Raw genomic sequence first — 24,337 nt, 5'->3', positions numbered from 1 at the left:
TCTCTTTTCCCCAGAATATTTTGCATTGCCTGGCTCAGGAGCCAAGAGAACCTCCCAGGGCAGTTCTGATGAGAGAGACTGCTAAATAGAGCACAGGAGATGGGGGTGGGAGTTTAAGAAGTACAGTTGCCAGATGTAAACAAATGGGGTTTAGTAGGAAAATATTTCTGGCATACAGCAGGCACATAACTAATAACCGTGGAAAAGTCAATGTAATAAAATGGAGTTGGTATAGAAAATGGAACTCTCTGCAAGCTGCTATAATCCTTAGGGAGATGATCAGGTGAGCTACTTAACAATTATTGAGTGTCTGCTGTGTGCAGCTGTGGGTGCTGTGGAACCTCTAATTACTGAATTATTGAATGAATCTCCAATCCACTGGGCATAGAGGGGCTAGGGGGAGCAACCAGGTAGCAAAGGGTTTGGATCTAAGTTGCCCGTGGGTCTTCCATGGAGAACCTTTGAAAGGCTATGTACGTGGCAGTCAGGATCTGCTGTAGGCCTCAAAAGCATCCATTCTGGTAGATGTTGAAAGGATTAGAAAAGGAAGCTAACTGCTTTGAGCAAAGAAATGATTTTCAGCTATACCCAGGCCTTAGGAGAACTGGAGTTGGGGCTCCCTTCCTTTGGAACCTGGCTGCCATGCTGGGAGATTCTCTGGCTACAGGACAGGCCTGTGTAGAGGAGAATGAAGGGTGCCTGCTGAGCTTTCAGGTTGTTTCCTGGGGTGGCCTGGCAGCAGCTGCTACCACTCAGAGTACCATTTGCACAGCCCAGCCCAGCTGGACCCCTCATAACTGCAGTCCCGGAAGACTGCTGAGCAGAAACCGCCCAGCTGAGTGCAGCCAACCTACAGAATCATGCTGTGTAAAACACAAAAACAAAAAAACAAAAAACAAAACAAAAACCAACTGCTCTAAGCCAGGGAGTCATGGTGGTGCTCCATGTGGTGGGTAAGTGATAAATTAGGGGGAGGAAAAGGCAGACCCAGGCAGAGATAACACCTGAAGCTAGACAGACAAGCGCTGCTGGACAGACAATAGCTGCTGGACATCTCCAACTCCAGAGTCATCAGCTGCCTGGAAGCTGTGGACTAATTCTGCCAAGCCCCCTCTCAGAGGCACCCAGAAAGCACACCCAGCGCCTACAAACCACATCTAGTTTTCAGTGACTCAAGCCTTCTGCATCATGAATAGCACCAAAAGCTCAGCTTTCTAGAGCAAAGGCAGTCATCTTCCTGCACAAACTCTCATTTTCCCTCACACAGTCTCCACACTGTGAGCCCTGTGCCCCAGAGGCAGCCTCTGATCCCAATGGCCTCCGAAGACAACGTTTCCAGTGGCCCTGTGGCCCTTCTGAGCCTCAGCACCCTCAGCTATGTAGGCGGTAAGGTCGTTCCCCTTGGGATCAGATAACACACGTGAGCTGTAATGCAGCCCTAAGATAACTACCAGAACACAGGACCCTCCAGGCACACCACATCAGTCAGTCCCTTCACACCCCAGTCTCCCCATCTCTCTCCTTGTCCACCCCCCACATTCCCTCGCCCAGTCTCTGCCTGTCCAGTGTCTGTCCTGTGAAGCCACTGTGAGCCCAGGAAATGAGACACCTCTACTCCTGTGCTCTTGCAAAGCTTGGAGCATCCGCAAAGAGTGAGTAGTTTGAGGAGGTGACCAGCTCTCCAGAATGAGTCCCAGATCCGTAGAGGGGGATTCCTCCAGTTGATTAACACTGTGACTTCAGGAAGCTCCTAGAGCCAACTGCCTGTGTGTGCACACACATGTGCACAGAGCATTAAGATTGACTCCATGAAACACCGTGATTACCCACCTGCCATTGTATGTGTGTGTGTGCATGTCTTTGTGTGTGAGTGTGTGCACATGTGCGTGTTTGTACATAGAGCGCTAGGAATGGCTCCGTACAACCCTGAGGTTGTCCTGTGTGTGTGTCCAAGCATGTGTGTTTGCACATGGTGTACCTCTGTATGTGCGTGTATGTATGTGGGTGTCTGTGTGTGTGCATATGTGTGTACACATAGCTCTAGGAATTTCCCAACAGAATCCTGAGTTTATCACCTATGTGCGGGATGGGGACCGGGCAGGGGGTGGAGACAGGGAGGGAGATAACACTAGGAATGACCCCATACAACTCTGAGGGTATCCCCTGCCAGTGTGTGTGTATATGCATGCATGTGTGTATGTAAGTATGTATGTATATGTATATATGTATGTAAGTATGTATGTGTGTTTGTGTACGTTAGAGCTTAGAGCGCTAGGCACGGTCCTGCACAAACCTGGCGGTAGGAGGCGGGTCACATGGTGGCGAGGAGGGGGTTGCGGTTGACGCGCCTCCGGGTCAGCCTCCGCCTCTGACGTCCTTACAGCCATCCTCCCTCCCGGCTGGCTGCTTCCCCGCCCTCGGAGTCTGGAGAGCGGCTGGAGCCAGGCGGGAGCGCGAGGTGCAGGGGGCTGGTGGCGGGAGGCGGGCGAGCCGCGGGAAGCAGGCACCATGGTGCTGTCGGTGCCTGTGATCGCGCTGGGCGCCACGCTGGGCACGGCCACTAGCATCCTTGCGCTGTGCGGGGTCACCTGCCTGTGCAGGCATATGCACCCCAAGAAGAGGTTTCTGCCTCGGGACCACGAGCCTGACCCGGAGAAGGCGAGGCCCGGTGTGCTAGAGCCAGCCCAACAGGTGAGTGCAGACCAGGTGGGATGGCCGGGCCACCCTATGTTTTGATAGACAGGGAGGGAGACAGCAGACAAGACCTGCAACGGGGGTCGTGGTGGCCTCGAGGATTACGGGAGGGAGGTGAAGGAGGATGGGGGATGAGGGCTTGAGAGGGCTGGGAAAGGAATAAGGGTTGGGGAAGATGTGCAGGTTGAAGGGAGACCGTGAACCTTTGGAAGGGAGGTGGCTGCAGGGTTAAGGCTCCCTTGGAGGGACACTGGGGAGAAGAAGCCTGCAGAATAGGGGGCAAGGGTAGTGGGGTCTGCCGGAGGAGAGAGGGGGGACTGTGGGGCGAACAGCTCCCTAGGAAATCATCAGAGGGGAGATGGCACCTGTGTGTTTTCACAGCTGGACAGCAGGAACAGTAGGGATGTCTGGGGGTCTAGAGGCAGTCAATGAGGAGGAGCCTGCAAGACCCTCTCTTCCTAGCAGCTGAGCTCCCGCATCCCCTTAGGTCTCTGGAGATTGGAGAGCTTTTATTCCCCTCATCTGTGGTCCTCAGAGCCCCCTGAGCTGGAAATGGGCTCTGGGCTGTGTATTCCAGGCTGGAATGGCAGCAGAGTCTTGGGGATCTGCTGGAAGAGCTTTCTCCATGATCTGTGACCTCCAGAATGCTTCTCAGGCGGAGGACAGTGCTCCTCAGAGAGCCCTGTCTCTCTGAGGAAAGGATGGCCATGGGTCAGACATGCACCAAGGACCTTCCAGAGTCCCTGATTTCAGCCTTCTGGGAGGATCTTCCTCTCAGCCAGTCCTCTCTTTCCTAGTAAATTAATTATTCAGAACCCCTCCCCCCCAGGTCCCAGAGTGGAGCCTGTAGTGGGAGTAAGGGAAATGGCTGCTGTCCTTGAGGCACTTAGAATCCCCAGGCAAGTGATATTGTCATTGGTAAACAGGAGCTGGTGAGTGGTGGGATGTGAGCCTGGCATGGTCTGGAAGTGGGAACAGTGGGCTCCCCAGTGGTGAGGGTGTGGCCGGCTGCCTTCCCCTCCCATCTGGCGTCTCTGGGAGACACCTGAGGGACAGATGGCATTCTGCCGCCTTTCAGCTGTGACCCTCCAGCTACCCCTAACTGGGGAGCAGTTACTGTAAACAGCTTCCAGGCTCCCTTCTGACTGTCCTACTGACCCCCACACAATGCTGAGTATCTGCCCAAGAAGTGCCAGACTTCCTCTCAGCAACTTAAAACCCCCCCAAACACCTCATTAGAATAAGTGGCAGCAAGCCAGCCACTGTTTAGTCACCACCTCGATGCCTCGCTGGTAAGACCTTTACGTATATTTGTGCTTTTAACAGCCCAACTTATAAATTAGAAAACACAAGTTCAGGGAGGACAAGTGACTCGCTCAAGGCCACACAGCTCTCCTTGAGCTAGTCTGGTTTTAGAGTTCTTGCTGGTAGCCCCTCCAGCCAGCCCCCTGCCCCCTCTCTCTGACAGGTGCCTGTCTTTCCAAGCCAGGCTCACCCCCAGTGACTCTTTCTGTAGTCTTTGCCTCTCTGGCTTGATGATGCCCTCCCTTCTCCCCCACCCCCAAACTTATTTTCCACACAGATGGCTTCTCCTCAGCCTTTAGATCTCTTCCTGTTATCTTCCAAGGGAGGAGTTTATTAAACTGGCCCCTGAAGCAAACATCCCTGTGACCGTGTGCCATATCATTCCCTCTAAAGCCTTTATAGCACTCCCTACACTGGCTGTCATTCATATTAGCCACCGGTATAATATTCATTCCTAGCACCTAGAAACTGACATTTGTGCAAGAAGAAACCACTGGCAAACAAAGGCACCCAGCCTTCTGTTCCAAGGGATTATGGGTGCAGGGGCTGTGTCTTTGCAGCCCAGGGCTAGTTCTCTGGAGGTCAGTGACGTTTGCCCATGAATATCTGTTGATAAGTGATGCTCACCTATGTATATGTCTTCTCCGGTTCCCCAGTGCCAGGGAATTTGGCAGCAGATTTCAATAGGTGTGAAAATGATGACTGGAGAGCTCAAGGTGTCTTGGTGGCCACTGTGCTCTGATTCATCCACTGACCCAGATAAAGTAACAGACAAAGACAGTGCAGTTGAAAGAAGCCAAGGAGGCAGGCACAGGGTGAGGTGCCTGAGGGACAGTTAGCAAGGCTCACTGAAGACGTTCCTCAAAGAGAGGGTGCAGTGCTAGAGGGGGGGGTGTCTGTACATAACTGGCTTCAACAGAGGTCTTGTGGCTAGTTGTGTCTCACTGAGATCTGGGGGTGTTTGGAAGGTACAGCATCCTTGTTTGTACTTCCAAGTCTCATTGGCTGTGCTGCTGGTGTCATAGGGTGGACCTACAAATCTGATTGATGCCCCAAAATGGATAGACAAAATTGAGGTTTGTATTAAAAAGGAGCCTGGAGGTCTCCCAGGGTTTAAAAAAAATCTCCCAGGCAATTTTTTTTAAAGGGTCAGAGTCTTGATTAGGGGGAAATGATCTTGTTTTCTTGTCACCATTAACCCAGACTGAAACATGGCATTTTCCATAAGTGGGCTATAAACAAGAAAGTGTGAAAGTGTTCCAAATCCCTGTGAGTTTGTCTTCAAGGAAAACCGTAGCTCGTCTGAAACGTGATGCTGGGGTTGCAGATACTTCTTCTGTGGTTTATACCCCTCCACCCCTCCACTTTTAGTTATGGTGTTTATTAAGGTCCCTGCCCCATCCTGTGATTTACTACATTAATAAAGGACCTCACATGTAGCTCTTCCTGGATAGATGCTACTGACTATTCCTATACAGCCTATCTACTCTACTTTCTGCTTTCTAAGCATCCTGGAGACGGATCTGACAGCTTCTCTAGATAGGGAGGGGATCGCCACACCAATGATCAGGAGCTCCTGCTGAGGGCCAGGTGCCCTGCTGGCTTCAGGTCATAGGTCACACTTTGCCCTAGAGATAGATAGACTCAGGTGCCCCATCATTTGTGTCCAGTGTTTGGGCTGGTGGGATCACTGGGGACACCTCAACCCACCCCAGGAAGTTTGGTGACAGGTAAGCTGTGGTTTGACGAAGAAATAAACAGGGAGGAGCCCTGTCTCTTCTTCACAACTGTCTCTGAATCTATTTGTAAGCTTCAGACCCCCTGACTTCCTTCCCTGGAGTTTCCTCTCCCCAGGTTTCAGGTTTCTGCTGTCCCTTTTGGCATTTGGGGGTGAGCAGAGAAGCTGCCCTCCCCACTGATCACCCTGAAGTCATCTCCTTGCATGACCCTAAGAGGTCAAGAAGCTTTCATTTTAGGGTCCTGTTTCAACTTATATAAAAACCAACTTGGCTGTGGCCTTAAGCGGAGCTTCTCAAATAACTTGAGTCCCCAGGGAAGCTGGTACTATCTGTCCTCACAAATAGGCAACACGGAGCCAGAGACTTTAGTGAACTTGCTTGGCCTTCATCAGTGCTCACCCAATTCTCATATCCACACACCCGCTCCCCACTGCCACCAGCACCCAGCTCATTCAGTTCTTCCGTTCCATCAGAACTGAAACAAGCTGGCTTTCAACAGAAGCTTAGTTCCAAGTTTTTAATGGGATGAATAAATGTTGAATTGATGTCAAATAACAGACGCAGAGTCGAGTCCTTTCCCCCAAGGTCTGGAGCATGCCCTTCACTTTTCCCATGTCCCTGACAATGAGCGACGGGCAGCAGGGTGTGCGATCCCTCCCCCCCCGGATTTGTATACTGAATGAAACATTTTTGTCTATAACAGGGACTAGGAGGGACAAAACTCAAAGTAGGTCATACAGGCAAGTGCCCATTTACAGGAGACCTGAAGCCAGGCTTGAGGCATGCATGGTGCCACCCGGCAAGACAAGTAAGCAATAGGTTGAATAAGGAATGGGTAAGCCCCTGGACTTTGATTCCTGCTCTGCCTCATGATAAAAGTGGTTTATCTATACCTGGTTTATTTTCCTTAAAATTCACCTAGCCTATTGTTTGTGTGCTTTTCTGTAAATAGCTGTGTACCAATACGGTTTTTATTAAACCAGCTCATTGTTGTCACACTGTGGAAATCATTAAGACCAGGCCAGTACTCTCATAATGGGGGCTTTTAGTCCTGAGATTCCCCCAGTAATGGTCCAGCAGAAGCTGCCTCTTGGAGCTATCCATCTGCTACTGTTTCTCCACCTGCAACATAAAAGGCTTGCTCTGGGAACTGGGGCCACAATGCCAGCAATGGGGCCCTAGAAAACCTTTAATTGTTCTCTGACCTCAGAGCAGCACCCCCCCCCCAAGCTGCTTGTTTTCATTACACCCACGGGTGAGATGGGCCAAGCACATCTGTTGCACCACATATTAATCACATCATTCGTTAAAGGTTAATGAGTGCATCCTAGACACGGCATACAGTGGAAAGCAAACATGCTCCTCTTGAGGAGACAGAAGGTGCAGCCAGGAACTGCTACAGAGCATGTAACCGTGCTGAATGATGGTCAACATTCAGGGAGCTGTGAGAAATCCTGAGGAGGAGCAATGCCACCCACAGTCCAAAGCGCATCTTTCTCCAGTTCTAAGTGGTTGCTCTCTGGACATCCCTTTTGTTGACTCTTAATGACTGAAGGGCCTGTGTATTGCTAACCCCACTCCTGGAACTGATTGGACTCTGGCTGCTTTAAGGGATGACTGCCATAGATTCTCAGCCTTTTACTTACTTATTGCTGTTGTTTGTTGCTGGTAGGGGGATGGGGAAGGCTTGAGCCCAATGCTTCCTACATGCTAAGTACATGTGATAATACTGAGACCACCCAGCCTAGTTCTCAGCATTTTAAGGCTTCAGCTCCAAGCTTACTGTCAATAAATTCCCTGACTAGTAACTCTTCCATCCATACAAACAACAGTAAAAGACCCATTTCCACAGAGTAGTACACATCGGGGCTGGCTCTGCATCTACCTACATAAGCTCTTTATATGTACCAGACAATTGCATTTTCACAGGTGAGAAATGTGAATCCATAGAGCTTAAGTAATATATTCACAGTAACGTATCGTAGGACCCAAACTTATAGAGTCTGGTTCTAGAGCCACATATTTGATCACTTAGCTAGAGCTTAATAAGAAACAGCTCGTCAAAATTTTATTCAGGCTGCTGTTTCCCCAGACAGGGGAACAGGTGTCTGTCTTTGCAGGTCAGTTTTCAAAACCTCCCCTGATGCTTGGGTTATTCTCTACTTTGTACACCCATCAGCTCCAGGCACTGGGTGCAGCTCAGCACCCTCCTGAGAGATTTTACACAGTAAACATGTTTGGGCTGGTTGCTTAGCAACAACAAAGACAGTATGAATTTTTCATCACGAGATTAGCATAAATTATTTCAGGGAGATGAGCACAACCCCAGGAAGCACTAAGCCCTTCAAAGACTCTCATAGCAAATCTCTGTTTCTGGACCTAGTAGGCCCTTCCCAATGGCAGGTCCTGACTTATCACATTCCTGGTTCCTCCCCCAGTTTGTTTTTGGTGTGGCATACAGATTAGTGAGTGTGATGATTAGTGTTAATTGCCAACTTGACAGAATTTAGCATCACTCAGAATTTAGGCCTCTGAGCATGCCTGTGGGGATGGTTTTGATTATGTTAACCAAGGTGGGAAGACCTGTCCCCTGTGGGTGGCACCATCCCCTGTCAGAGATCCCAGACTGCATGCTGAAGAAAGGGAGTTGAACAGCAGTGTGCATTCACTGACCTCTGCTTTCCTGCTATGAATGTGATGCGATGAGCTGCGCCAAGCTCCTGCTGTCTTGACTTCCCTGCTATCCCTCTAACTGTGAGCCAATTACAGCCTTTCTCCCTTCCTACCAGACACTTTACACAGCAACAGGAAAAGTACCTAAGAGTCAGGTTCATGATTTGTCCCCTCGTGGAGCCCATATGGAAAACACTGTTGCACCCTGCTCAGGGCTTTAGATGCTGACCAGGGTATCAGCAATGGGGAATGCAGGAGAAGGACTCAGTGGGGGGAATAGGCCAAGAAGCCAGCAGGGGTTAAGGCAAAAGGAGAAGGGAAAGAAGAGACCAGCAGGTGAGGATCCAGAACAACAAGGAAGACAAGGGCACCTGCCATACAACAGGAGCATTGAGGCCGAGGCTCCCTCTTGCCTACCTAGCTGAGTACAGCTTCTCTGTATGGTCCTCTACCAAAGGGCAACAGTTCACCTCCCTCTTGGCCTCAGTGCCCTTGTGTTCAGAACCCACAGAACTGATTTCTTGCTGGCCCTGGGGAAACCAGACTTAAGGATGAGGACAACAGCTTCACAGAAGCAAGTGTTTTTATTTGTGTGTGTGTGTGTGTGTATGTGTGTGTGCCTGTGTGAGTACATATGCACCAGGTGCATACGTGCAAGTGTCTGGTCAGAAGCTGGAAGGTGGCATTGGATCACCTGGAACTACAGCTACAAGCAGTTGTGAGCCACCACATGGGTGCTGGAAACCAAACCCAAGTCGCCTTCCTGAGTGGCAAGTGCTCTTAACCACTGAGCCATCTCTCCAGCCCTAGTAGAGTTGAGTTGTAATGACCAAGAGTTCTCTGCATGGGCCTCAGAACCAACACACCTGAGCACAAAAAGGACCCCACAACCAAGTTGTGGAAACTAACATGTCAGCAGAGGGGAAAGGAAAACAGAAGGAAGGGGAGTGAGCCTCCCTCTTGTCCTCTCCCCTCCTGATATCTCCTCCTCCTCCTTGCCCCACCTCCTCCTCTTCTCCTTCTTCTTCTTAGAGTTGGGGCCTTCTGACAGGGTCTCACTGTTGTAACTATGTAGCCAAGGCTAGATTGAATCACACTATATAGACCAAACTGGTCAGGAACTTAGAGATCCTCCTTCCTTGCCATGCAAATGCTGGGATTATAGGTCTGTGCCACTACGCCCAGCCCGCTTTTCCTTTTCTTACCACTTTAATTATTTTTACTGAGTGAATACTATGTGCCAGGTTCAGCCCTGGGGGATGGGCACACAATGGTAGCTGCTCTCTCACAGGTGACACAGTGACCCATTCCCTATCCTCATGAAGCATATGGTGCTGTGGGCAGGCCCAGAGTCAACAGAAGGGACAGCAGGTGTGAAGTGATCTGTGGTCAGGCTGGAGGGTCAGTGAGGCTCAGGCAAGCAGCCCATTGCTGCACTTGGTCAGGTTCATCCTCTCACACATGCTCATTATGTAGTCATGCCATGCCTCTGTGGACTGTCTGGAATCTATTTAGTTCCAATGTGTTTTTAAATTAGGGTAAAATCCACACAAAACTAACCGTTTCAAAGTTCATGAATCAATACTATTTAGTAATTCACATTGTTAAGCAACTACCAGGCCACCTAATTCCAGAACATTTCCATCACCTCAGCAGAAAACCCACACCCATTTAGCGGGAGCCTCTTGTTCTTCTTCCTCCCCAGGCTCTGGTAAACACCCATCTGCTGTCTGTCTCTGGGGATTTGCCTGTTCTGGACATTTCGTATAAATAGAATCATTAACAAGTGACCTTCTGTGTCTGGCGTCTTACAGTTAGCACACTGTTTCTCCTTTTTTTAAAAAAGCTTTATTTTATTCTTAGCCATGTGTATGTCTGTGTGTGAGAAAGTGTGCGTCTGAGCGTGTGCGTCTGAGCATGTGCGTGCAGGTGTGCTTGGAGGCAGGGGGCTGTCTGAGTCCCTGGGTGGGAAGTTACAGATGGTTGTGAGCTGTCCGGTGTGGGTAGTGTGAACCCTGTTTTGGTCATCTGCAGAACAGCAAATGGTGGTAACCGCTGAACCAGCTCTCCAGCCCACCACTTAGAACATTTCTAAGGCCTGTCCCCGTCACAGCCTGTGTTCACCCCCACTGTTCACACATCCTCCCTGTTATCCTTGCCTTAGTCCTGATGCTCTGGACAGTCCATCTGTTTGTTTGAGTTCCTGCCTTCAGCTCTTTCAGGTACACAATATACATGGGAGTTGAATTCCCAGGTCAAGTAGCAATTCTATATTTAACTTTTGGAGGATCAGCTGAACTGCCTTCCATGGACAATCTGCCATTTTCTATTCCCCCAGCAATACTGGAGGAGCTAAATTCTGTAACTCCTTTGTCATTAGTTCTGATTTTCTTCCTTTCTTCCCTCCTTCTTTCTTTGCCCTCTTTCCTTTTCTCCTTCCTTCCTTCCTTCTCCTTCTTTTTAGATAGTCACCCTAGCAACTGTGTGAAAATGTGTTTTGGATGTAAACTATACCCCACCCCACCCCACCTCATCCCACCTGCTCTAACACTTAGCCCCAGATGGTGGTGCTGTTTTGGAAGGCTGAGGAAGTGGAGCCTTGCCAGTGGAAGTGGGTCAGTAGGGGTGGGCCTGACCCACATCCTGTCTGCTCTGTTTCCCAATGCAGGAGCAATCTGACCAACTGACTCACCCTCTGGGTTCCTGCCTTCCCCGCCAGAATGGCTTGTATCCCCTAAAACTATGAGCCCAAATAAGCCCTCCTTCTCTTAAGTTGCTTCATGTCAGGTTTGGTCACAGCAGCAAGAGAGGTAACTAAAACACAGAATTTTCTAAGCCTTTCATTGAAACACCCATTTCAAAATTATTTCCTGTGCTTTTATTCTGATTGATGTTCCTAAATTCTTTAACTGGTTTTAACAGCCATTTGTTCTCTGCATTGCACGTTGATTGAAACGAACCCACACAGGTACACCCGAGACACGTGTGCGTCTCAGAAGCAGTGGGGTGTCACATAGTTGAGAAGTCTGTACCTGTCATCCTGTTGCTTAGATTTGTTGCATGCTGTCCTCGTCCTCTTCCTCCATCCCTCCACCCCAGCAAGCTTTAGCCCTCGTGCCTCCCTGATGCTTCACCCAGAGACTTGGGTGTCCCCTAAGCTCAACTCCATTTTGTATATAATGTCCTCACATTGATGCCGACAGGCCAGAACAGTGCCAGGAGGAGCTCTGGCGATGTCCCCAATGGGGCTGATGTGCTGTGCACACAGGCTTTCCTACCACAACTTTCAGTAAGTGCTAATTCCTTGGCTAAAGGGCTTTTTTTGGCCTTCATAGTACAGAAAAGTCTTAGGTGATTTTCACACGGCACTGAAGCATAATTACAAGATATTTGGAGAAGCTGGTTGAGGGTTTAGGGTGGACAAGAAATGCATTATGATGTTTCCCATTAAAGCGATGGAGCATCGCTTGCCTTCTGAAACTTGCTCTACGGGAACAGGTCAAGATCAAGTCAGGAGGGGTACTTAGGCACATGAATATGAATGAACAAAAGCAAGGAAGGGCCCCGTGGGGAGTCTGCCAGACCGAGTCCACCTGGCAAAGACCCAGGGCGTTTTGATACATTTCATTGATTTCCTTTGCCCTCAAATCTGCTCACTGAAGCCAAGGTGTACTTTACTTTCTTAGAAACAGGAACAGGGCTTCACTTAGCAAGAAGTAAGGAGGATGCTAAGTGGGTAACTGGATTGGGTGAGGGATGGGAGAGAGAAAAGGATGTTGTATATATGCGTGTGTGCATATGTGTTTGTGTTTGTGTGTGCATGTGCGTGTTTGTGCATGTATGTGTGTATGTATATGTATATGTATGACAGGAAAGTAGAAGGGAGACTTTGACAGGGCAGAAAGATCTCCAAAGGAAGGGAGAACCGAAGAAAGGGATGAGGATGGGAAGAAAGACATACTTTCAGACTGGAATGTAGCTTAGCGGTGGAATGCTTGCCTAGCATGTGTAAGGTCTTTGGTTCAGTCCCTGGCATGTCACAAAAGGAGGAGGAAGGCAATGTAACTCAAAGATGATACAACTGACTATGGCAAACTGTCTTCTCCCCTATGTCAAGGAGATTTCCCTAGACATAAAAAAGCAGAGGAGGAAAGAGGGGATCAAGAGATTGGTGAAAGAGAGGGGAAACTAGTTGGAAAGTTACAAAAATGACACATATGCATGAAAATGCGTGAAATGACATAATGAAACTCAACTAAAATACTCATTAAAAAAGAGTAAAACATGGGGGTACATGCTTGTAATCTTAGCACTGGATCATAGAGGCAGGAGGATCAAGGTCATCCCTTGAACAGAGTTCAAGGTCATCCCTCTGTATGTAGGAAGTTTAAGACTGAGCTGGTCTACATGAGATTCAGTCTAAAAAAAAAACAATCCAAGACAGTGCTGACTAAAATTGGAAAGAATGTTCCGAGAGCATTCCAAGTAGAGAACACTTTAAGAACAGCACAGGGATGGCTGCCACAGGCCAGGCTGCCTTCCTTCGGAAGGTGCCCCTGCCTTTCCTGGTTTCATAATTTCCTTTCCCGGTGCCTCACATCAGCAGCAGCCATGCTTCTACGTCCAGCAACGCCCCCCTCACCTGCAAGGAAGACGAGGCTATCACACAGAGACAGTAGGGTTATTTCAAGACAAAATCCGACTCGACCTGCGGGCTATCCTGCAGCTGTGGAGTGTGTCCTTTGAAGAGCTCATCTCCTGCCCAAGTGGAGCACATTTTCCTGAGGCAGCACCCTCTGTGCAAAACACTTGAGGACAAGAAGTGCAAAAGAGGGTTAGCAGTGGCTGACTCAAGACCGGAGTTTCACCAGATGACGTCAGGATGAGGGCTAGGAACAAGGGGAGGGGGTCTTTAGACTCCACAACACGCTTGAAACAACTGGAGTACTTGCAGTCCATGTAAAGGAGAGTGAGCTGCCGGCAGCAGAGGAGGCAGATGTCCTTACACCTGCCCTGTGGGGTTTCTAGAACCTTCATTGTAAAGAAGCTCCCAGAATCCCTCTGCAGAGGGAGCCCCTTGGCTGTGTAGGTGCCAAAGCCCCGGGAGAGATCTACAGGGGCACATACAGCGGCTCACTGTGTCTGCTGTACCTGTGCCTCGAAGTCTGGAAAAGCGGGCCGAGGCTACTGCCAGGGATGCAGGCAGCATTGCAGATTGTGCCTGGGGGAGACACTTTAGGGTCCCGGCCTGCTCAGGAGCACAGCAGGGTGGCTGTGGCTGAGTCTGACTAAGCTGGAAGAAAGCCGGCTTGGGGACTCAGACAGGCCGCCTTGGGAGGCCGCTCTAATTGCAGCAGTAAACGGGATGGTAATTGGGCTAATAAATAGTATGAATAATTAAGCTGCCTTGAAAGGCCCTTATCAGAGTGCTTTTGGTATAGTCTAAGAATGAGTGAAGGAGTTGGGGCATCTGAGAGGATCTACCCTTCCCTTTGCTTTGACACCAGCCAGTGACCTAAGCTTTCCACACCCGCCCTGGTCACTTGTGATCTTATCACTGAGTCATCATGGAGATGAGGCAGCATGCTGTGATGGTTAGTAGAGATTGTCTACTTGACAGGATCTACAATTGCTAAGTAGACAGGCTTCCGGTCTTGCCTGTGGGAGTTATCTAAGTTAGGTTAATTGAGGTGACGCCATTCCAAGGGTTGGGTCCCAGACTGATTGTAAAAGGAGAAAAGTAGCTGAACACCAGTTTTCTGACTGGGGATACCATGCAACCAACCGCCTCAAGCTCCTGCTGCAGACTTTTCCCTTCAAACTGTGAGCCAACACAGACGCTTCCTTCAATTGTTCTGGTCTGACTTTTCATCACAACAACACAAAGTAACAAATGTAAACATTAAGCACTGTGGTGCCCAAAATGCAGTAAGTACAGGGATGGGGGTGCAGTGGTAGTGTGGGGGAGGGGAGGTGGAAACTGCTCCTTGTTGTCTCCAAGGACTCTTTCTGGGCCCCCGGAAAGCTCTGATCTTAACCCCATCCCCACCCCTGCCCCAAGCAGCCCCTTATTTCTATCCTTTCATGCTCTAGCTCTAGTGGCTCCTCCCTGTCAGCTGCACTGGTAGAACAAGGTGGTGTTAGCAGAAGAGGGTCCTGGAGGAGACCTGCCCTTGGCCCCTCCCGGCCAGGTTGCTGAAGGTGGTTGCTGTACCTGTAAGTGAAGGGCTCAGCTGTTTTTAGCGAGAACGTCTTCATTCAGCTGGGTCTTGCAACCTCCCCTCCCCCGAGCCACTTTATACCTAGAGATGTCAATGATCCTGCTGGTCAACGTGAGACCATTCATGTCTCATGTTGACAGCTTGACCCTCCACTAGTATAAATGTTTAATGGAAGGTCCCCCATCCGGTCAGTCTCCTGACCTCCAGCCCTGACATGCAGTGTAAATGTACCATGAGCTCCTGCCTAAATCTAACAATGGGTGCTCAGAGTTAACCATTATCACAGACCCTGGCAATCAGCCAGAAGGGATCAGACAATCAAGAGAGGGTAGCAACGAAACTGGCAAGGTGGGCACCAACAATGAAGATATTTCTATCCATACAAGGTCCCAACCTTGAGCACTGGCTTTCATTTCCCCTTTTGGTGCCTCATGCATCTCAAAGCTTTTAATACCTGTTGCCAACCAACATCTGGGTCAGGGCATTTCAGGGTGGTTCCCATTTTAAGGAGCTTGCAAGGACCTGAGGAGAGACACCCCAAGTTTATAGCAACTGGAAACCACCCGCTCTGATATTACCAACCTCCTATGGTCGAACCATATTTTTGCAACACTTTGCAGGCCCGCTGGTAGGGGGCATACAATAGGTTTGCGTTGGGCTTAAATGGGAGAACAGCTGTATCAAAATGGCAGCTGGAAGTGAAATACTAGGAGTGGCTCTGTTATGGGGGCGGAGGCTAGGACATCTCTCGTTTCATGTTATCTCAAGGGGGAGAATTTAGTAAGCGAGACAGGCTGTGTAAGATGAAGGCCTTTGTCTACTTGCTAGCCTGTGTTTGTTGTTTTAGCAAAGCTAAGCAAAGCATATACTTCAGAGAGAAACTGGAAAGGGCTGCCCTGAAGGGAACTAGCTGCCCAGTGGGTTCTGCATTGTGGGTTTAAAAGAGATCTTTATAACTATTTATGAAATAAGTAACACATTCATGGGCTAATGTGAGCCATTTCACCCCTAACTCATAGTGGATCAGATTTCCATTTTAGGGTATTTCTTCCCATGATTCTATAGAAAATTCACAAGGGTGCAGAAGTCAAAGCCATGATGTAAATGATATATATCATAAAGCGAGAGTCTTTAAGAACACGCATTCACACGCACGTGCACCACCCCCTTCATTAGCACACATGTGAGAACTGGGTGAGTGCCCTCCTAATTTCTGATTTAGTGGCAACAACCTCACTGTGACCACAAAGGGGCATTCTGACCATGAGGAACCACAGCTGCCAAGATGCCAGTATCCTTGGCTACCTCATCTCCAACTCCTTGCCTGCCCAGTATCCGCCCTTTACAGGGCATCCCTTGCTGATTAGACAGGAACCAGACTGTCCTTCCAGCCCTACTGTGGGTAGTTGTGCAGGGCCTTCAGGAACAGTTCTCTCTGGAAAGCTTACAAACAAAAATCGGAAGTGCTCCTTCTGAGCACAGCTCCCTTGCACACACCCCTTCCGCTCCAACCTGATTCCACCTTAAGCAGTCCACCTTCCTTGGAGATCTCTCTCACCTGATGCTCCTTTCCTCATCTTGGTTCTTGTGCCCAAGACTTCTCCCTCCTAGACCTCTCCCACATACTCCACCAGATCTCTTCCTTCCTCCATGCCTCACTTTCCTTTCTGTCCTTGCATGCATCTGCTGATTTAAATTACCGGCATTAAGTTTTGTTCAGGCGACTCTCTGACTGCTGACTGTCCATAGGTCCCACTGTTAAAACAGAGCTCTAAACCTTTTGTTTAAGGCCCTTTATGGCCTGGCCTCACTTTTTTTTTTCCCCTGCCTCACCTTCCTCCTTGGCATACTCATCATGCCACAAGTATGTGCCTCTCTGGATCCAGGTTACTGCCATCCCTATTTGAGATGCCTCTTTCTCTTCCACCGTTCATCATCCTCAGATTCTGGGCTCAAGCCCTCCTCCTTCTGATCACACCGAGGATGAGGAACAGTTCTTTGGGCTTTTGGTAGCACACAGCCCAGAGACATTTAAGACTGTGTTTGGGGAACTGGGGAGATTTAGGAATACTTGAAGGTCTTCCCGATGACCCGAGTTCAGTTCCCAGCGCTCTGTCAGGTGGCTTGCAACAGCCTGTGGCTTCAGTTCCAGATGGTCTGACACTCTCTTCTGGCCTCTTCTTGGGCACCTGTCTGCACATGGCACCCACTCACACAGACACATACACATAAATGAAAATAACCCTTACTATTAGAAGGCCACATTCAACAGGTTGGGATAGTAGCTCAAGTGTAATGGGCTTGCCCACACACAAGGCCATGGGTTCCCATCCCCAGAGCTGCCCAAAATAAAAGGCTTGCTGTTCATCTTTTTATACACATGCATCCAAGGTGGCCAATACCTTTCATCTTGCGTATCAGTTCTTATTCATCACACAGATACCTGAGCTCAGCAAGAAAGAACCCTTTCATCGATTAGCCATGTCTGCTGTGAGCTCAGGCTCAGGAGTTGTGTGGCATAAGCACTTCCTTGTTCCTGATCATGGAGTCTCTCTTCCAACCCTGCAGTACACTCTCTGAGAGTAGGGTCTTGCTCATGTTTGCCGCAGAGGCAGCTAAACAAGTGTGGGATGACTTGTCAAGCCCTAACCCAATGAGGGGAATATAGGCTTCAGCCCCAAACCTAAGGAGAATGCACACCTGTTCGCCACCACACTACCGCCCTGGCCGCACTCACACCTCCAGGCCCTTTACGGTGTGAGTACGGTGCGTTCCACGTGACTGGACAAAAAGGATGGCTGTTCCCGGAGACTTGCACCTCTCTGCACTTTTTCCACCCCACGTCATCCTTAATGGATGATTTTTACACTTGACAGGCTCAGCAAATGTACTTCCTTCTCTAACACCGAGAAAAGCTTTGAGGAGGCGAATGTGGACAACAGGCGTTGTTAGAAGGATAATCTCGAGTGTGCTCGTCATTTCATGGTTAAAAACAATCCTGTTCCAGCAGCCTGTGATTTTCAATAAGCTCGCATAATAACGGGGCTGAAAGCTGTTGTCCTGGCCTGTGGCATCATCAATTATGCAAGGATTATGGAATCAACAGTTCCTCTGACTGCTCTGGAGGAAGATTCTAGAATCTTTAGGTGTCAAGGGAAGTGAGCAGGGCCCATGTAGTAGAAGGCAGGCATGATTGTACTTGTTAACCCAGTGATAAGGTGCCAGTCACAGGCCTGCTGGCCAGCTCCGGCTGCTCGGTGAGTCCCAGGCCAAAGAGAGACTGCCTCAAAATAACAAAGTAGACAAGTCACCTGAGGAACAACTAAAGCGTGGCCTCTGACCTCCATAAGCCTGCACACACGTGTATACCTGAGTGCCCCGATGTACACGTTTACATACAAACACATATGCACACACACACACACACACACACACACACACCTCAAACAAACATTACCACCACAGGTAAGAAACAGGAGCAAAAGTGTCAGAAGAGCAGCACCCGCATGCTGACTCACAACCATCGGAAACTCTGGTTCCAGGGGATCCGACACCCTCTTCTGACCTCCGCAAACTGCATGTGAGTGGTGGGCAGACTTTAATGAAGCTGAAATGCTCACACAAAAAGACAAAATACATTTCAAATGTACTCCTTTTCTGGATTTTACCCATGAAGGAAATACACAGAGTGGATCACAGGCTGAATGAAGGCGCGTGCAACTGTCTCACAGGAGCTACCGACAGGTGCACGGTCTCTCAGCTTGACAGAGAGACTTTCGGCCCCTGCAGACGCAATACAGTACTAAGAGAGGGGCTCAGTACTGTATTGCATATTGAGTATTTCCACCTTTGTGAAACCCTGTTTCCTCCACGGTAGAGAAAGCCATGTTGTTTTAGTTTTGACTTAGTTTTTAAGATGTATTCTATTTCTGTGTGTAAGCGTTTCAGCTACATTAATGCCTGTCCACCACTTTGATGCGGTTTGTGGAGGTCAGGAGAGGGTGTCGGACTTGCTGGTGGTTGTGAGTCACCGTGAGGGTGCTGAAAACTGAACCCATGTCCTCTGCAAGAGCAGCTAGGGTTCTTAACTGCTAAGCCTTTTCCCCAGCCCCTATTTTTATTTTAGTACTACTGAAACATAGCACTAGAATGGTGAGATGGTTCAGCAGGTAAATGAACTTGGCCGCCATTTGTTAAAGAGGTGGTGGCCATATTGCCTTTTCCTGCTCTGCAAGTGAGTTCCAAATAACGCAGAAACTACCTCTGAGGAGAAAAACCTCTGGGCAGATCTTGTTTTTTTGTGGTTTCTGGTCCCTTTTGTTTGGCTGTGGTTTGAGACAAACCACATTTCTATGTATCCAAATCCATTTCTAGGTATCCCAGGGTGGTTTTGAATTGGTTTCCCAGCCTTCATCTCCCAGGTGCTGGGATTACTGATATGCAAGGCCTGCTCCACTGTTTTAGGTACTCTCTCTTCTCAGAATGTCGGGAGTCTAGCCCTCCTCAAGCCCTTCATCCTCACCTTCCCCCACCTACACACTCATTGTTCTCTGTATGCAAACTTTCAGCTGCTGCTTTGCCCCAGAATGCTCCTCTCCAATGTCTCTGCTTGTCAAGCTGCCACTCCTGCTTTGAGGTGCCCAGTCCAAAGTGAGGTTCACCAAGCCTCTTTCTGCATGGCTCCCTTCCCACACATCTCCCCTTCTCTGATTGCTCTGTGATTCCAGCCACATGGTCTAGCTGGGTTTTTATTGGGCTCTGCCTTAGCAGCTTCTCTTATCACATCTGTGAAATGGCATCCTTGTCACAGAACTTCCTTTACAGAGGTTTAGAGGGCCCAGGGAGGTCTCATGGGGCAGTGTAGGGCACAGGCAGGCAGAACCACGAGGTGGAAAGGGCTGGAAGCTTGAATTTAAAGGAGAGAAATGGAGACCCCCCTCCCCCATGACTGGAATAATCTGCTTTTAAATTGCTTAGTCACTGAGCTGGGGGTGCGGATAGGGGAGCTCTTTGCAATAAAGCCCATTGTCTTCTCTGACTACATTAAGTTTCAAGGAGAGCGAGGCCATTCTGACTATAGATTTAGCTTGTAGGAGGTAGTCTTCTCTTGGGGAGACAGCAATCTCCCTCAGTTAGCTTAACTTAATAGATCACCTCCCTCTTTCCACTCTCTTACCACACACGTGCAGACCCTGTGTGAGGGCAGAGACCAGTGGCCAACAGGGCTTCTTTCACAGACAAAGTCCTTGACGGTGAATGGTGTCCGACCGGATGAATGAGTGAATGTCCAGACAGAGGTGGGACATCCTCTGCCTCACCCCAGCTGGCTTCTCCTTACATCTTCCCACAGCCTTGGGAAGATGCCAGGCCACTGCCAGCAGAGAAGCACAGGCTAGTCTACAGATTCTATAGTCACATGCCTGCGTCCAAATCCTAGCTTGGTATCTCTTGGCGCTCAAGTTTTTATGGACATAATTCCCTTTCTTCCTCACTCAGTTACCCCTGCCATGGCCTTAATACCACTTCTTTCTAGCCAGAACTGTCTTTGAGGACTAGTAGTGTCTAGAGTGTCACCTACTGAGGCAGTCCTCCCCGTGAGGACATTGACTTAAAGATGTTGTTAGTACTGTTCCTAGCCCCCAGAAATGTGTCAGTGTTGAGTGAGTGGCCAGATGGGTGACTGGACACAGAGAGGGTTTGTTGTGTTACACACTTGCCACTGATACCTTGAGCCACTGACAGGGCCACCTACCCACTCAACCCTTCTCCTAGTCCATTGCTTTAGGTACTGGCTAGAGGTCTAGTACAAGCTGGACTGAGTATCTATCTATCTATCTATCTATCTATCTATCTATCTATCTATCTATCTATCTACCTACCTATCTATCTAGACAAGGTCTCAATAGAGTCTAGACTGTCCTTTGAGTTTCTAATCTTCTTACCTCTACCTTCCCAGTGTTAGGATCACAGCTGTGTGACATCACTGGCTTATGTAGTGTTGAAGACTGAACCTGCGGCTTCATGCATGGTAGACAAATACTCCACCAACTGAGCCGCATTCGCAGCCCCCCAAACTAGCCTTTTTAGGTTTAAAAATAGCCTTAAAATGGAACACAGTAGGAAGAGGTGAGTCCCGAGAGAAGGGGATTTGGGACACAGGCTTGGAATACACAGAAGAAGGGGTGGTGCGGGCTGCAGGGTCACCATGGAAACACTGCTTGGCGCCAGGCTTGGAAGACCAGCTGTTTCTTCAAAGTGAAGCTCTGCTCAGCGCTTTGAAACACACACCTCTTTTACTGGGACCCTGTGGACTCACCCCCGAGCAGCCAAGCTGATCTACCGTACTTATGTCTTTGGGGTCTCCCGAAATTTGGGGTGGGCCCAAGTAAAGTGCAGGTACCATTCACTGTAGCACTCTGGGAGGCTTCTTAGACACGCAGGTTCCCCAGAATCCACCAGGCTGGGGCCTGGGAATCTAAATTGTCTCATCTTTTTATGTGAGTGATGTTTGTCAGCCAGCCTCTTCAATATTCCTGTCCCGTGGACTGAAGGCTGTGCAGGGGACAGTAGGGGGCAGCGAGGTAAAACTTTAGGGTATTAGCCTAGATTGAAAGGAGCCCCCACTGCTCCCTACTCAACCATGACTCTGGACAAGGAACTAACATCAGTTAGAGTGGCATCCATCTCACAGAACTTTCTTTACAGAGATTTAGAGGGCTCAGGGAGGTCACATGGGGCATCATAGGGCACAGGCAGGCAGAACCATGGGATGGAAAAAAACAGAGCAGCCTGAACTTAAAGGAGAGAAATGGAGATTCCCCTCAGACTGGGGAAAAAAACTGCTTTTGAATTGCTTAGCCACCGAACTGGGGGTGGGGGTCCGGGAACTGTTTGTCACAGAGCACATAGTCTGCTCTGACCAAGTTAAGTTCCAAGGAGAGTGAGGCCATTCTGACTACAATAGCCTGTAGCACACAGTCTTCCCCTGGGGAGATGGTGATTATGTGGGTGCATACTTGTGCATGTGTGTGTGTGTGTGTGTGTGTGTGTGTACTTGTGTGCATGTGAATGTGGAGGCCAGAGATCAACCTTGGGAGACTCATGTCTTGACTCTGGGTCTCATTGAGTAGTTGGTCACTAATCTGACTAAAGAGTCTGGCCATTGAGCCTGGGGAATCTGTATGTCCAGCCCAGAATGCCAGGGTCACACATGTGTCCTGTCATACTCTGCTATTTACGTGGGCACTGGGGGTCTGAACTCAGGTTCTCATGATTGCGGACTAAGCCCTTTACTGCCTGAGCTATCTCTCCAGTTATTTTAAGAAGGACGTCCTCCCTCCTGGAACCCTCAGGTTAGGCCTGGCCTGAGGTGAGGCCCCATCAATATTTGCTCGGTAGAGGAAGTCCGGATCCTCCCACCCTACCCCCAAGCCATCTGCCAGCCTGCAACAGCTGCTATAGACAGCCCGAGCCTTCCAGCCTGCTTCCTTAGGAAGCCGGAGCCTGGAAGGTGGGGCTGAGGCTGGCAGGAAGGGCACGAGGCAGGCACGAGGCAGAGCAACCTGCACTTAGCATCCAGGGCGACAGCTGGGGCTGCAGGGGTCACCTCTAACCCAAAGCTCCAAAGACGCCAAAGAGGAAGAAAACCAAAATTCACAGTCAAGTTACCCCCAGAGCTGCTGGCTTTTCACATTGTTTTTTTTTTTTTTCTTTTTTCCCCCGAAAAGAAACTTTATTTTGAAGATGTTTGTGGAAGAATCTTACTATATAGGTCTGGCTGGCCTCCAGCTTGTGATCCTCCTGCCTTTACCTCCTGAAGTGTGAGTCACTATGACAGCTTCAAATTATGCATGTGTATGTGTGTTATATATGTGCGTATGTGTATATATCTGTGTGTGCTTGTATATGTATGTGTGTATGTACATGTGGGTTATATGTATATGTGTACGTATGTGTGTTTATATGTGTATGTGTGTCTGTATGTACATGGATGGGGTGTTGGTATGTATGTGACTGTGTGTATGTATTGGGCATGTCTCCAGGCACTGTGGTACACGCCCCCTAGCCTGAACCTGGCACCTGCAGAGTTGGCCATGGCGCAGGGACCCAGAGGCTAACAGCCTGGGAGTCAGGTGAGGCTGGGAGACTGCTCCTCTGAGGGTCTGTTCTGAAATGTGTGTCTCTTCTGTCTGTCCGGCTCCACAGAGATAGACAGACATCCGTCCCTAACTGCTGAACTGTAGTTCCTCTGAGCATCTTTCCTGACATCCTGGCACCCACTGTCTCAGGTCTCTGTCCTGGGCTTCATAAACAGGGAGGCCAGAAGCCCTGGTTCTGAGTGTCACCTCTTTACCTCCACCTGGAAGCTGATGTGCCTGCTCCTCAACATCCCCTTCCTTCCAGACCCCCCCCAACCCCTCTCCCAGGCTCCCTCTGTTTGCCCTAAACCTCTCTTCTATGCCTTGAACAGTGAGGTTTCAGCTATTTGACATGCAACAGAAAGATAAAATTTTTACAATTAGTTATTTGTTTGCTTATTTGTGTGTTTGTAGGGAGCATACTTGCCATAGTCCATGTGTAGAGGCCAGAAGTCAGCTCATGGGAGTCAGTTCTTTCCTTCTATCTTGTGGGTTCTGAGGATCAAACTTAGGTTGTCAGATCTGACAGCAAATGCCTTTAACCAGTGAGCCATCTCAATGGCCCTGAAACAGGGTTCTAAAATGCAGAACAAGGTGGTTGGTGCTTTTGTGCCTTGAAGACTTGAGTTATCAACAGCACCTCTACTCCCAGTTTGGGCCGTTAATCATTCTTGCAAAAGGCCACTGTTTGCACCCAGGATAAGGATCAATACCAAGTGTGGAAGCCATATGCTGGGCACACAGAGATTCCAGGGGGCTGAGTGGACATCGCGTGAGCCCTCAGGAGCCTCCTGCAATGTTGGGCATCCATTTGGCATGCTCTGGGTTGCAAGGTAGAAATTCCCAACTCAAACCAGCTGTACTTGTGAACGTGCTGAGATGGCCAGGCCACAGGGTAGGTGGCCTTGGTGGCCAAATGATATTAAAATCAGAGAGACAGACTCCATGTCCTTCTGCCCTCAGTGCACAGTGTTGGCTTTGTCCTACGTCTGACTCATCTTGCAGTCAAAAGACAGGGCCATGTACTTTCTGCCCAGCAGGATGTATTCTGTCTGGAGACCATGCCTACCATAGCATCTGGGCTGGCCTCCCTAGGATTGGTGCCATCCAACCCCAGAGCAGGAAAAGTCACCAAGGTAATGGCTTAGAGAGGAGGATCAGAGCAAACAGTCACATCCTAGTGGCTGAAGGTGGCCCTAATCAGCCAAGTGATAATTGTGGGCAGCAGGTGAAGGGGGTCAGGATCGGTCTTTTGCTTCAGGATAGATAGGAACTTAGACTCCAGCTCTTCAAGAGGCACCGTGGAGAACCTCATTCATTCCTGGAGCCACCGGTGAGTCCCCTGCCAAAACCACAGGCTCACCCAGGCATGAATCAAACCCAAGAGCCAAACCCAGCCCTTCTATAAAGCGACTGAGCTGGAATAAAATCAAATGCAAACATGGACATGCTCCCCAGGCCGTCCAAACAACCTCACTTCTGGTCCCAACATCTGTCAGAAAGGCTGGATCTCAAGGATGGTGGAGACCTGTTAGTATCTTAGGAACTCCTTTGGGGCTGAGGAACA

At 49.3% G+C, this 24,337-nt stretch overlaps 1 protein-coding gene across 1 annotated transcript in view; it reads left to right on the top strand.

Moving 5' to 3' along the window:
* The first annotated feature begins 2,389 nt into the window (after positions 1–2,389).
* Syt13 (synaptotagmin 13) overlaps positions 2,390–24,337 on the top strand; it is a 37,514-nt gene continuing 15,566 nt past the window's right edge. The window contains exon 1 of the mRNA XM_021646563.2: positions 2,390–2,691. Within this exon, the coding sequence (XP_021502238.1) occupies positions 2,509–2,691 (183 nt within the window). The 5' untranslated portion in view covers positions 2,390–2,508. The remainder of the gene's footprint in view (positions 2,692–24,337) is intronic.

This window comes from Meriones unguiculatus, chromosome 18, assembly GCF_030254825.1.
Source record: "Meriones unguiculatus strain TT.TT164.6M chromosome 18, Bangor_MerUng_6.1, whole genome shotgun sequence".
NCBI classification, from domain to species: domain Eukaryota; kingdom Metazoa; phylum Chordata; class Mammalia; order Rodentia; family Muridae; genus Meriones; species Meriones unguiculatus.
This window is presented reverse-complemented; position numbering and strand designations above follow the sequence as displayed.